This window comes from Fukomys damarensis, unplaced genomic scaffold, assembly GCF_012274545.1.
Source record: "Fukomys damarensis isolate Sample0158 unplaced genomic scaffold, DMR_v1.0_HiC HiC_scaffold_17, whole genome shotgun sequence".
NCBI lineage: Eukaryota > Metazoa > Chordata > Mammalia > Rodentia > Bathyergidae > Fukomys > Fukomys damarensis.
The window spans coordinates 8011682-8026913 of record NW_022900929.1 but is presented as its reverse complement, the minus strand read 5'-3'; the positions used below and the strand labels follow the sequence as shown (position 1 = coordinate 8026913).

At 37.2% G+C, this 15232-nt stretch overlaps 1 protein-coding gene across 1 annotated transcript in view; it reads left to right on the top strand.

Moving 5' to 3' along the window:
* The window catches only part of Herpud2 (HERPUD family member 2), a 46543-nt gene that overhangs the window by 22564 nt on the left and 8747 nt on the right, over positions 1-15232 (top strand). The window contains exons 2-4 of the mRNA XM_010640502.3: positions 461-538; positions 3940-4053; positions 6559-6713. Of these exons, the coding sequence (XP_010638804.1) occupies positions 461-538; positions 3940-4053; positions 6559-6713 (347 nt within the window). The remainder of the gene's footprint in view (positions 1-460; positions 539-3939; positions 4054-6558; positions 6714-15232) is intronic.

Genomic DNA, 15232 nt, shown 5'->3' with positions numbered 1-15232 from the left:
AATTGTCCTGAATTGTAAATAAAAAAGAAAATAAATCTTATGTATATATTTTAGATTAAAAATACTGACAAAACAGTGCAAACTAACTGATGATTTTAAAATTTTAGACTGCAGTTGACCATAAAAGGTCAACCATGTTTCCATTTGTTTAACATTGAGGGTTTAATGATAGTTGTACATACATTGCATTACAGCTGAATACACAAACTTCTGATTTACCATTTTCTCAACTTTTAAAAATATGGTAATTACCTGTGTTCTCTTGTAGACATGCTGCCATTTGCTGAGCTATTAAATATCTTAAGTGGGACTTTCAAAAACAAAAATTCTTAAATTATGTCAATTTTCTGCTTCTTTTTCCCTCATGGAGTTTTATTTTACTCGTATTTAGTCGTGTTTTTCCAATTTTAAATTTGTATAATTAGAGAAGTTGAATTCTTTTCTTTATCCCATTTCTCAGTTGACGAAGGATCAGAGATTGGTGTATTCGGGCAGACTGCTTCCCGATCATCTGCAGCTGAAAGACATTCTCAGAAAAGTAAGCTTTTCTTCCACTTTCTGAAACCAGATACCCGGTCAGAATGTGAGAGGAGATGTTTCTGTAGTTTTATCCAACTAGTCCAGTTTTTACTTAAAGTCACCCCTTTTGGGTAGCGTAGCAGATAGAAATAAGTTAGAAAGGGAATGGTCTCTTAAATTTCTGATTAGTTCAGATAACCATTTCATATTTATCTGATAGCTGAGTCTGAAATAGGATTATATATTTGTATCCAGATATTTGTTATCTTTTGTTTGGTCCGGGGATTGAACTTGGGACCTTGTGCTTGTGAGGCAGGCGGTGGAACCACTGGGCTAAATTCCCAGCCCTATTTGTTATGTTTTGTAAGAAAACACCATGGACTTTATAGTAGTGTAAGAGTAGAATGTACAGGTAGTGATGAAAGATTGACCAAACAATCTTCCCTCTTAAGTCTTTTTTCCAAACTTCATAATATTTTAATACAAATTGCTTGCATTGGGAGTTAATTTCAGGGTAGGAAGTAGAATGAAGTCCATCCATTTAACAAGCTTTCTGATGTCCAGAGCTAAAATATATTTCAGTATAGAATTTTGACAATCAACTTGAATGCTGATTATTTTAATGGTAGTTTTTAGCTCAAATTCATTTGTAGAATTTATATTTTCAGGGCTCTTCAGCACTTGAAATGCCATTTTTTGTTTTTAATTATAGCAGACTTGAATAGCTTTATATTTTGCATATAATTTTGGTTTAACTATTTTTTGAGTTTTAAAAAATAATTTTTAAATTTTAAAGTTAATATATGTATTACAGGAAACAAAAACACAGGAAGTAAAGAATAAAGTCATTTGTAGTCATTAGCAGATTAGCTGGATGTGTTCTTTTAGGTCCTGCGTGTCTTTTTGTGATTGAGTTTGTACAGTGTGTGTCATGCTTTTCTACACATCATGAATATTCATCAGTTCAAAATCTCAGAGCTACAAGAGTATTTTTGATAACTAAGAACATACTACACCAACTTAATCTGTTAGAAAAAAATTGTAATCCTTCCTTTCTTGGGAACAACAATTTCACTGAAAATAAAAATGGCAACCAGACTCTAGATAGAAGTATTGGCGAAGTTACAATTACAGTACTGCATTTCCTTAATGCTTAATTTAAAAGAGACATAAAGCAACAGAGTACACCAAGCTATGTGCTTAACTCTTAATATTGTTCTTGATATTCTTGACATGATCTAGAAGCTCTATATTTTATTCCGTATATTTATGATCATCTATGCGAAACTAAAAAAAAAAAAAAAATCTTGTTCCAGTATATCCTTTCTGCAGTGATAGTTGACATTTTAGCTTTGCCACAGTGTGACTTCTGTCATTTTAATTATGAAGTTTTATATAGCTAAAGTATTTTAATATGTTCCCCCTCATTAATAGTGGAGTTTTGTAGCATGTTTGTCTCTTCTTTTGCAATAGACTTTATTTCTTAGAGCAATTTTGGTTTTGAGCAAAACTGAATGGAAAGTCCAGAGATTCCTCCTATGCTCATGGACCCCCTCACTGCAAAACCTGCCCCACTATTTTTTTGGGTGGGGGTACCAGGGATCGAATTTGGGCCTTTATGCTTGTGAGGCAGGCAGCAGAACCACTGAGCCAAATCCCCGCCCCCCTGCCCCACTATTGATGTCTGTGTTGGAGTGAAGCACGTGCTAATGGTTGCAAAGCTGCACTGCCGCGCTGTCCCTCCACGTCCATGCTTTATGTTAGGGCCCATGCCTGGTGATGGCCATTCTGTGGGTCTTGACAAATGTTTAATGACAAGTCTCCACCGTTACTATCATACACAATAGTCTTAATGGCCCTAAGTAGTCCTAAAGACCCCATACTCTGCATGTTTTTTTTCCTCCCATTTTTGTTTCTGCTTTCTGCTCTTTGAAAATACAGATATGTTTACGATCTTATCTCAAGGGCAGCTTGAACCTACACGCAAATACTTTTTCAAAGGCCTTTGTTGCTAGAAATGGGTTCAGACAAGATGACAAAATAAAAACTGCTGAAAGAACTATTGTGGCCCTATACTACACATTTTTTGCAACATTTTTACATTTTGAGTAGAACTTTGAGCTGTTTTTATACCTTTTTAAAAATTAAATGCTGCCATTAACTTTAGCTGGTGTACTTTAGATATAATATGTTTTATAGAGTGGATGCTATAAGTTACTTGTGATTAGTGTCACCTTTCAGAACTACATGTGTTTGTGAGCATGACTGTCTTATACTTTGATGCTTTTCATTATTCTGTGCTCAGGAGCTAAGAAGACCTGGTGGATCAGCAGGTTCAACCTGACCTGGTCGGCTTCTCTCCTGCCATGCTGTCTTGTGCAGCCTCTCCTCAGCATTCTTTCCCCATTAATTTCTTTCTCAAAATGCCTAATGCAGTTGTAGTTGGTGCCTCTCGGCTTTATGACTGCTTTATGTATTTCTCTAACTGTGCTCCAGTCCACTGTCTGATCTCTTCATATGATGAGCCTCTATGGACGGAGCTGACCTTACTTTTCTTGAATTCACCTAAGAATTAAGCATAATTCTAGGTTCCTGGTAGGCAGTTGGTAATCAGGTCTTAGTTTCTAGTAGTTTTGCTTCCTTTCTTCTCACCACTGGGCATCTTCTTTCCAGCCCCCTTTTCTTTATCACTCACTTGTTACTCTTCCTCCTCTCCTTTTTTATTTTTAGCACTGACTCATCATTTTACTCAGTCCTCCTTTATTCACTTTTATTTCTCCATCTTGTTTACTCATTTTCTGTCTTAAGTATAAATATACACATGATCTCACTAAGCTAAAATGCTAACCTTTATCATGGTTTAACTGTTTTCCTTCAATCATGGTTGTAATTTATGTAAACATGGAATATTTACAGAATGAAGTGTACATGTATGCTTTATATCTGTGTGTACATCAGCTTGCTGAAATTTAGGCAAATGAGAGTCCCATGAAGTTACTTGGATATCTTTTATCCTTGCTAGCACTCACTATTCATAGTTTGTGGGCTTCAAGGTAACTTTCATAGTTTTGATAGTAAGGTGCTATGTGTTTTATATTGAAATAATAGATTATATTGATACAACTATCCAGCATTGTTTACTTCAAGACTGCGTGATATGCAAAGTAATATTTTTTAATAGTTACTGAGTAGTTATGCAGTATTTGAACCATTGTCCAAGAATGACGAGAAAATATTCAATTCAAAAGGCACCCAGATATTAAAATTGCAAATTGGCTTCAGATAATGACAATTTATTACCAATAAAAGAGTCTAGAAAGGAACTTAAGTTTTGAATTGAATGTTTTGACTAAGCTATTGACTTTTTGAACTGTACATTTCCCAGTACAACCTTTTAAATGTAATCTTCTTTAATTTTAGCAAGATGAATATCATATGGTTCATCTAGTGTGTACTTCTCGGACTCCTCCCAGTTCTCCAAAAGCCAGCACCTATAAAGAAAATCATGAAGCCCTGGCATCCAGCAGCAGTTCTGTGAGTTGTTTTGGGAGGAGCAAACATTAAGATTGTCTGATTCTCCTTTTTACCTCTAAAAACGGAAAGGAAAACTGAAAAATTGGAACTTGTGGATTTTGAGGTTTTTTTTTGAACAACTGGAAGAAGGGATTTGAAATCTGTTTCAGAGCTCTAATATGCAGCGTTATGTTGAAGCCTGTTCACCATGAGTTACACTGTTCAGAAAGGCAGGTCAGTAATAGAGCCAGTGTCCACAGGCTTACTTACTGAAATACTCAGAAAACACTATTACGATATGGAAAAATACTAGATAGACACTCAGGTCAGTGAAGTTGCAGAAATATTGAGATTTTTAATAATATAGTATATTTTATTCAAGATGGATTGTATTGTTTAAATTCCAACTTACCCTATATTTTCTTGAAATAGATTACTTGATTAAGGATTTTGTGTTTTTAAAACAAATAAAATATGGGTTAGGTCCATATATTCAGCAGCAGGGGAAGAGTTATTTAAGAGTTACTTGTCCCTTTTGGAGTTGGATATTTATCTCTCCTTTTTTAGTTTTCTATCTGCCTATAATTGGTTTGGAAATTTTTTATAAGTCGGACTCTTCAATTTAGATATTCTCTATAAGTTCTAAGGACATTGATCTCGATTATTTTATGTTAAATTATTTTTGATGCAGTTAGAGTTTTGTATTACATGGTTGACAGTGAGACGAGGGTGATTAAGAGGAAGCTGGTTTTAACTTCTTGGGCAGTTAGGGAATTTACATTCTGCTCTGTATGCTTTTCTTGTCAAAAATGTAGCCAAAACCTTGAGGAGATGAGTGGTAGGAGTGATAACTAGTTGAACTATCTCCTCATAGATGTTTAACTGCTTTGCTTCTTTGCTATATTTAGCCAGTATGGTTTCCGTGGTAAGTATATTCTAGCATGAGCCATAGAAATTTAGCTTATATTAAATCAAAATATGCCTTGCAGAATACCCAAGGATCTTTATAGCTTTTCTACATTGATGTAAGAAGGAACAGGTACTGGCATTGATATGAAATTTTGTATGTAGTCTTTGTACACAGTTGCATTGCTCCTGTTTTTATCAGGCACGAATCCTGTGTCTGAATTGACTTCTGTAGTGCTTCCTCAGTGATAATTTTGTATCATTAGTATGTATATATTTTCAGAGTTATAAAAATTCTACAAAGTATCAAAGGAAAGTTAAGTTGAATTTCCCTAAAGTTTTCATGGCTTAGAAATTGCAGAGGGACTGAAAAATGTGTTTAGGAAAATCTAATCAAGTGTTTAAAAAAATTACTCATGAAAATTCTAATACTAAGGTTGGAAATCATTAGTTCTAGAGAAATTGGGTTGAACTAATGAATAGCTAGACTTTTTGTCTGCTAATTATCTTAATGAGCACCATGTTATGATGTTTGTTTTAATGTTTGTTACAGCTTGCCCAGAAAAAAGCCTTTCTCAGTTTATATCCTGAAGCATGAGACCCCTAAGTGGGATAGGTAGTATGTACTTTGTGTGAAATAACACCTTAAAGCTTTTGTTAGTTTTACAAGAGACCTGTGTGCTTGGGACTTTTTGTAGGACAGGGCTTAGGACAGTGGACATGCAAAAACAGATCCTTTCAGCGTGCAGGCACTACAGGTAAATTACAATTTTATCAAACTGGTGAGGATGTTAAAATAATATTGTATGCAGCTTTTTAAAATGAGAGAACTGAAATAATATAAAATATAATTGTTTTAAATTTACACAAAACATTTGTTAAACCATTTTCTAATAAAAGCACCTTGAAATGGCCTTCCAGGAGTTACATTATTTAGCTACTGAATCCATGAATTATTGACCTCAGTTGAGCATGAGAATTAAAAAAATCCTGATAGCTATCTCATTTATTTTGTAAAAAACAAAGCAGTATTTGTGACAGCACCTGTAAACGAATAGGATTTTAGAACTGGAGTCTTGAAGTTCTAGTTCAATTTCATTGTCTCTAAGAAAGCAGACTCTCAGAGGTTAAGTGAATCATTATGTTCTTTGTTAATGCCAGAGGTAACATCAGAATCTAGGTCTTCTGATTCCCAGTATGTTTATTATATTAAGCCAGTATGTTAGCAATTACATGTTATATGCAGTACTGAGTGCATAAGAGCAGTTTAGAAGTAATATTTATTGAGCATTTTCTATTGGGCAAGGTGAAAGGAGCTTTCGTGCAGTGATGGAATCCACACAATTTAGTGTGCAGTTTTTATATATTATTATTGTGCTAGTCAGCTTTGTCTCATTGATACATATGATGTTATTGTTTAAGCAGTTTTGACTTTCTGATCTTTTAAATCCTACTAAAGTTGAAATAGCTGTTATATTGGATATAAGGTCCAGATCAGTAAACTTGTAAAAATCAGTTATTTTACAGAGGGATTTAATGAATACATTTTTAGCATGTCTGTAATCTCATGATTGCAATGAATGAAATGTCCTTGAAAAAATAATTACATTTTGTTTGTAGAGTTCAGATCATTCAGGATCAACAACTCCATCGTCCAGCCAAGAATTGTTATCCTTAGCTGCTGGTTCTTCCTCAGAAGGATTGAGGCAGCGGGCCCTTCCACAAGCACACACCAACCCTGCACCGAGTCATCAGTTTCCATATGTAATGCAAGGGTAGGTGCTATTATCTTATCTGTGGGTCATAACTGGCTTCCCTCAAAATCTGTTCCTTTTGATTTTTACTGTAGCGCCTCTGCAGGAATTAAAGTACTTGTGAAATTTATTTTTGTATCTGCTTTATGGTTTGAAAACTAGAGGGCTAATTAGAACAGTGCTTTTGAAAGCTGTTCCTGCATCTGGATCATCTTCAGAGCATACTTTTCATTCTTTAATGTTCCTGCTAATCCTGTTCCTGCTAATCCTTGTTAAGATGAAGGTTCTGCTTCAGTGGGTCTGATGGGACCTGAGATTCTGCATTTCTAACAAATGTGCGGGTGACCCTGATGCTTCTGGTGCTTGGGCCACATTCTGAATAGCAAGCACATGTGTGTCTAAAGGTCTTTTTTTTTTTTCCTGACTCAGTCTCACTACAGAGTTACTTAGTGCAGTCTTCAGGGGAGCAGATAGGTGATGGGCATATACTTGCAGTCTGTTTTTAAAAAGCTCCGCAGGTATTTCTGATTGACCAGGTTTAACTAGGTTCATTAGTTATACGTAACAACTTCAGCTTAAAAGATGAGAGGCTTACTGTGGCTCACAGTTTCAGAGGTCTCAGTCTGTGCATGGTCAGTTGGTTCTAAGGCAGAATTGGCTCTAGGCAAGTGGAGGCCTTAACAGAGGAAGGCTCTTCAGCCCATGGCAGCCAGGAAGTAGAAAGAGAAGGGAGGAGTCTAGGTGAGAACACACCCTTCAAGGTTATGCTCCCCAGTGACCATCAAGCAGGCCCCACTTCCAGACAGGAGACTTTGGGGGACATTTTAGATTACAGCCATAAGACCAAGCAGCAGCTAAGTTAGAGCAAACCATGTTGGGTTACAAGGATGTGGCACCGTGGCGGTGTATCTGGAATCTCCGTTGTACTGAGAGTTTCTGTGGAAGAGGTTTCTTAGGAAGCTTGCTGTGGTTGCCATCTGCTCAGCAGTTATATCAGGCCTCTTGAGTTAGGCAGTTGTGTAGGAAGTGCAGCCAATAGCTGTGTCACAATGTTCAGACAGCCACAGAATACTGTTTGGCGAACGTGTTTTGGGCCTGGGTTATGTCTGAAAGCGGAGCAACTTGGGGGGTGCTTTTGTTCTGTCTTTGAAGTAAAAGAAGTAGCAGTAACAGGCAGTGGTGCTTGGTCTGCACTGCACATCCAGCTGGGCAGCTGTGCGGGGCAGGAGTCCAGGTCTGGGGTGGCAGCCTGGAGATGAGGGGAGGGTGGGGACCCTAGTGTGGTGATGTCCTTCTGGGGCTGAGGAGCAGCTACCAACTGCTGTGCTAAGCATAATCACTCTGGTCCTTTTTTCTTAGTACTTTCATCTAAATTCACTTAGTGTAGGAAGACAAAGAGGAATATATGGAGAAATCTCTTGAATGTGAAGCCTTTCCTACCAAAATAAGCGTTTAGACGAGGCTGGCTGCATCTATGAGACAATGTAGTTATTTGTAAAACAACAGTGTTCTCAGAGTTTACATTATGAAGTAATAGATTAAAATACTTTGTTGGGCCAGGGATTTAGCTCAGTGGCACCGCTGCCTGCCATGCAAGTGCGAGGACCTGAGTTTGATCCCTGTACCAAAAAAATCAAAATAAATAAAATAAAATACTTTGTCTCTTGACCCTGGTCATTTCTTTTCTTTCTTGGAGAGTAGATGGTTCAGTTCCTCTCAGTTTAAATAGAACAGCTTCACTTGTTTGATTGTTGGTAGTGATGGAAGGTGGGAGTATCACAGATAAGCCTAGGAAGATATACATGGTGGGTGTCTCTGTGTGAGAAGATTTTCATATCTTTGTCATACTTACAATGAATGCACATAGTGAATAAAAATGCATCTTGTAAGATTTCAGGTCTTCAGAATACGACTATAGATACTGTAAGAAACTTAAGTTGCTGAGGAAATTAGTAGCCTGAGACATTCAGCTCTTGGGGGTTATTGAAGGGATTAGAAAAACCTGAAATGGTTTTGTTTTTTTGGCTAAGAATGAGTATTAAAATGGTGAGGACAAAACTCACCAAAGACATTGGAGCTTCACTTAGGGATTGTTTTACTTGATGAATAATACTTGGTGTCTAGTTGGAGGACAGTGTCTCTTAGTGACCACACAGTGATCGCCTGGGTTGGAATCCTGCTGTGTTCACTCACTGTCTGGGCAGGCTGTCCTACTGTACTTCAGTTTGCTTATTATCTGGCGGGTAGAAATACATGTCTTTCAGGACTTCAGTGTGGATGGAGAGAATATATGCAAAGTGGCACCTCGCAGTGTGTTAGCGACTACTTCTGCCTTCTTCATTCTTCTAAGTGAATGTCGTGCCTCTGTCCAGCAGACAATGTTTAGGCATCTGAGGAATGAATGCCCGTGCTAGGTCCTGGAAAATAATAGTTTTGGAGAGTGTGCTTTATGATTTATAAAGCAATTAGTGAAAAATTATAATAAATGGGCTGCTTAGTTTAACAATGAATATGTTTTAATTTAACCTCACCTGTCATTTTTACTAGTGAAGCCTTTATCTGTATTTAGGTAAATTTCAGTTAACATAGTCTTAGGTGCCTGAGCAGTCATTTAGTGACCCTGAAACACTCACCATCCAAATAAAAGCTCTGCTGTCCCGTCAGACTTTAGCACATCTTATACTTAACTAGTCTGTATCGTTTTCCATCTTGTAGGGTTAGTATTCTTAATCTTGGTGAGCTTGTTAAAATTGCTGATTCCCAAGGTTTCAGAACATCAGTTTGGACTGGTTCTCAGGAACCTGAGACTCCAGCAATACCCGGGAACTTCCCTGCCCAAACCTAATGTGGTGATGAGCTGCCTACCTAGCTCTTGGGAAACAGGAGCAGGGCAGAGGAGGGCTGCACATCAGAGCATTGGCTGTCCACTTTCAGAGTCACACTGATAAATTCCCACTGTCGTTGGACTCATTCTGTTTGCCATCACATTTGTTCAACTCCAAAAGTTGCCACCTAATTTATAAATAAATTTATAAAATACAAATAAAAATATTAGATATATAATATAGATATATATACTATATGTAATATAAATATAATAAATAAATCTAAAAATAAAACTAAATTTATAAAATATGGCCATACCACACTGAATGTGCCTGATCTCATCTAATTTATCAAATATCCAGTTGTGTACATTCAGTTTTTCTCCTTGAAAGCATCAGCCTTGTTTTTTTTTGTTTTTTTTATTAAAGATTGCAAACATATATGACAAAAAGAAATGAAGATACTAAATAAAAATTTCAAATATACATATATATGACAGCTTTTTAAAAAGGATATGAAATAAACAAAAATTTATGCAACAGAGACTGATAATCCAAATACACTATTAGTTTGATATGATCTTCAAATATTATATGTTCTTTCTTATTTTCTTTTCATATATTTTTGAAATATTGTATTTACAAATAAAACAAAGTTACATATTATAGTTGAGAAACTGTCCTCAAAATTTTATGATTTATAAACTCCTTGGTTTTTATTAATTTGATAAATATTATATGCTTGTTGATTGTATCACTTATATTTTCTAATAAAACTTCCCACAGAAAAGAAATATACTTATATTTGAAATCCAAAAACAACTAAAAGAGTTCACATTTTTAAGATCAGATTTTTCTGTTTCTTTTTTATTATATCCTGTACTTATTATTATATTTTTATAAGCATAATGATAGAATTTAACACCAATGCATATGTAATATTCTTCCCAAACGAATGACTGTGAATTAATTGTCAAGCATGTAATTTAAAGAAATCAAAAGGTTGCTAGAGAAACTATCAATATGCCAAATGTGCACAATCCTACCACATTCATGACCATGTTTCTCATTTAATAGTGCACACATATGTGTAAAGACATACCCCCCACAGGTATACACAATGCATATTTTCTACTTTGGTATAATAAAACAGTGCAGTGATGTGTGGAATGTTTGTGATTTGTGTGATTTGAGAAAAACAAATACCATCTTTGAGGTAGTTGGAGAATTTGTAATATGTACCAGATACTGAATGATATTAATGATATATTATCCATTTATTTAAGCATAGTTATGATAAAATTTACTTAAAATTAATATTTGTTACAGGTAAAAAATAGGTACAAAGATACATTGATAACATAACAAAATTTGTCTTAACAAATTTCCAACCAGACAAGCTGTAGTCACAGAAAAGGAAGTTTGCAGAAGGCAGAGATGAGAGAGGAGGATGACGGATGGACCTTAATACTTTTCATACTACTCATATATACAGATTTCATAAATTCTCAAATAAAAAAGCAAAGAAAATGAGAACCAAAATAACTCATCAATTTGGTAGACCAACATATAGAGACAAAGATTAATGTGTTGATAAATTTTAAGAATATAAAATATAAAGCCTGAGATTTAGCTCAGTAATGCTGCACCTGCCTAGCCTTGTTTTATAATAAATCTGAAAACTACATATTGTACCCTTCTGTAATATCTGATTTTTTTTTTCCCCCGGTACCGGGGATTGAACTCAGGACCTTGTGCTTGCCAGGCAGGCATGGTGCCACTGAACTAAATCCCTGGCCCCTGTAATATTTGATTTTAAAAGTAAATATTACTTCTAACCCACCAACTAGAAATAACCCTTTTTTTTCCTTTGACAGTACTAGGGATTAAATCTGGGACCGAGGTACTGACACATACTAGGCAAGTGTTCTACCACTCAGCTACATCCCTTTTTACTTACTTTTAATGAGACAGGGTCTTGCTAAGTTTTCCAGGCTGGCCTTAATCTCAGAATCCTCCTGCCTTATCCTCTCACCTTATTCTAAGTAGCTGGGGTTACAGGCATGTGCCACCGCATCCAGCCTAACATTTTTATAAATGCTCCAGGGCACAGGCATCCTTGTTGTGCCAACTTTGGGAAGTGTATGCCTGACCAGTGGAAACCACCGTTTTGCTCCCATTCATCAGAGCCAGCTGGCTGCAGGCGGGCTATAGTCACTGTCCTCCTCGCTGCTGGGGAGATGTGGGGCTTCTGTGGGCAGAGAGGCAGTGAGGAGCAGGAAGTCAGTCTCTCTTCATCAGAGAAGTTCCAGATACTTTGCTATGTATGCTTTTTCAATAGAAATATTCTTTTATCTCTAAATTGTACCAATAAACTCAATTAAAGCTGAAAAAAAAAGAAATATTCTTTTAATTCTGTTTTATAAGCCCTTTTAAAAAATATATCTTGGACATATTTTCAGATCAAATATAAATCCGCAGCATTTAAAATCTGCATGGTTTTTCTCTGTCCATTCTTTTATTGATAGCGTATTAGGTGATTTTGCTGTAAAATAACCGTACAATCTCAGTGTCACATGACACCATGCTGTATTTTTCTTGCTCAAAGTTCTGTCAGCACCCAGCACAGCTCTACTTCAGGGTATAGGTCAGGTCAGGGCTGTTTCCTGTTTCTCCTTCTCTGAGGATTGGTGATAGGCCATGTTCATCTCTTGGTAAATGGCAGAAGCACAAGAGGGCAGGCTAACCCCTGAGCACTTTAAAGCCTTGTGTATGTCACATTTACTGACATTCTTTGGCCAAAGGAAGTCCTACGGTCCCAGCCACAGTGGGGTGGAGGAGGTATTGCGTAAGTGCATGGCTGTGCTGGAATGCTTAACAGCTGGCTTCTCTAGAGGAATGATAAAGGCCTGGAGTTGTTGATTTCTGTGGTATAAACGTTCCCACCGTGGCCGATTTCAAGACCCCAAGGCTGGCTCCCACAGTTCTTGAGCTTGTGAAAGTTACTCTTGTGGGCCAGTGTGCACCAGTGAGTTGATAAATTTTAAGAATATAAAATATAAAGCCTGAGATTTAGCTCAGTAATGCTGCACCTGCCTAGCCTTGTTTTATAATAAATCTGAAAACTACATATTGTACCCTTCTGTAATATCTGATTTTTTTTTTCCCCCGGTACCGGGGATTGAACTCAGGACCTTGTGCTTGCCAGGCAGGCATGGTGCCACTGAACTAAATCCCTGGCCCCTGTAATATTTGATTTTAAAAGTAAATATTACTTCTAACCCACCAACTAGAAATAACCCTTTTTTTTCCTTTGACAGTACTAGGGATTAAATCTGGGACCGAGGTACTGACACATACTAGGCAAGTGTTCTACCACTCAGCTACATCCCTTTTTACTTACTTTTAATGAGACAGGGTCTTGCTAAGTTTTCCAGGCTGGCCTTAATCTCAGAATCCTCCTGCCTTATCCTCTCACCTTATTCTAAGTAGCTGGGGTTACAGGCATGTGCCACCGCATCCAGCCTAACATTTTTATAAATGCTCCAGGGCACAGGCATCCTTGTTGTGCCAACTTTGGGAAGTGTATGCCTGACCAGTGGAAACCACCGTTTTGCTCCCATTCATCAGAGCCAGCTGGCTGCAGGCGGGCTATAGTCACTGTCCTCCTCGCTGCTGGGGAGATGTGGGGCTTCTGTGGGCAGAGAGGCAGTGAGGAGCAGGAAGTCAGTCTCTCTTCATCAGAGAAGTTCCAGATACTTTGCTATGTATGCTTTTTCAATAGAAATATTCTTTTATCTCTAAATTGTACCAATAAACTCAATTAAAGCTGAAAAAAAAAGAAATATTCTTTTAATTCTGTTTTATAAGCCCTTTTAAAAAATATATCTTGGACATATTTTCAGATCAAATATAAATCCGCAGCATTTAAAATCTGCATGGTTTTTCTCTGTCCATTCTTTTATTGATAGCGTATTAGGTGATTTTGCTGTAAAATAACCGTACAATCTCAGTGTCACATGACACCATGCTGTATTTTTCTTGCTCAAAGTTCTGTCAGCACCCAGCACAGCTCTACTTCAGGGTATAGGTCAGGTCAGGGCTGTTTCCTGTTTCTCCTTCTCTGAGGATTGGTGATAGGCCATGTTCATCTCTTGGTAAATGGCAGAAGCACAAGAGGGCAGGCTAACCCCTGAGCACTTTAAAGCCTTGTGTATGTCACATTTACTGACATTCTTTGGCCAAAGGAAGTCCTACGGTCCCAGCCACAGTGGGGTGGAGGAGGTATTGCGTAAGTGCATGGCTGTGCTGGAATGCTTAACAGCTGGCTTCTCTAGAGGAATGATAAAGGCCTGGAGTTGTTGATTTCTGTGGTATAAACGTTCCCACCGTGGCCGATTTCAAGACCCCAAGGCTGGCTCCCACAGTTCTTGAGCTTGTGAAAGTTACTCTTGTGGGCCAGTGTGCACCAGTGCCCGCCGGCCTTGCTACCAGGTAGCAGCGGACGAGTGGTATTTGATCCTGTAGTGGAGGAGTAATTGAGACAGTCTTCCAACTTATGAGTCCCCCGCACCACTGTGATCATCATTCTCTCATATGTTTACCTATTAGCAGTTAGTATCTGAGGACAAATGATGAAAAAAACAATTCCCAAGTCAAAGCATACTTACTACTTTTTGAGGTACTTAAGACTTGTAAAATTACAGAAAAGAACAGTAGTAAAATTTATTCTGCCAGTTGTTAAAGGGCTTGTATTTGTACATATACTTTACTTGCCAGTGTGATAAATCAATCAGAATGTCCTTATTCCAGTTGGAGACATGATAAAGGGGCATTTCTTTCTTTCTTTTGCCAATTACATATTTGTTGGTATGTTGTATGTTTTAGGGTTTGTGAGCTCTTTATGTAAAAGCACAGAGTCTGGTCAGAGATAGGAGAATAAGCAGGTCATTTATTGTGCTAGCTGTTTCCTAAAAGAGAACTCACAGACATGGTGCCATTTATAATACAAGCAGAAAAGTATACAAGGGTTTCTCCGCTGTGTAGCTTAGCTGTGCAGCTGCCCTCCTCCGAGGCAGCCATCTTTAGCTGTTTCCCCTGTAGTATTCTGAGGACAAAATGTGCGTACACGTGTGGGAGTGGTTTGTTTGTGTGTACATGCATGCACACGTATTTTTTTTTTTTTTTTTTTTTGAGACAAAGTCTCACTGCATAGCCCAGGCTAGTTTCAAACTTGTGGTGATCCTCCTGCCTCAGGCTCCTAAATGTTACAATGGATTACAGGTATGTGCTGCCACACCCAAGTAGGTGTGTTTATTTTTACACAAATAATAGCATACTTTTAGCCACAGTAGATTGCTTCTTACATATTCACTAACCATACAGATGGTCTTATGTTAGTATAAAACATTAGACCCTTCCTATATCAATTGCAGAGTCGTCCATATGTAAATTATCATATTCAATGGACCAGTCCTATGAACTGCTGTGGTTAAACAGGATTTTAATTCAGCACTTTTTTTTTTAACTTAAACACTTTATTATATTTTGTAAACATCCACACAGAAAAGAAAATGTTAATATCATTATATCTAATACCCAGCTTCAACAACTACCAATAGGCTACTATTGTAGTCTCTTCCCTCTCCATCACTTTTATTTTGTGGGCTGGAGATAAACCTAAACATATCATTTTATCTGTAAAACAGATGTCAG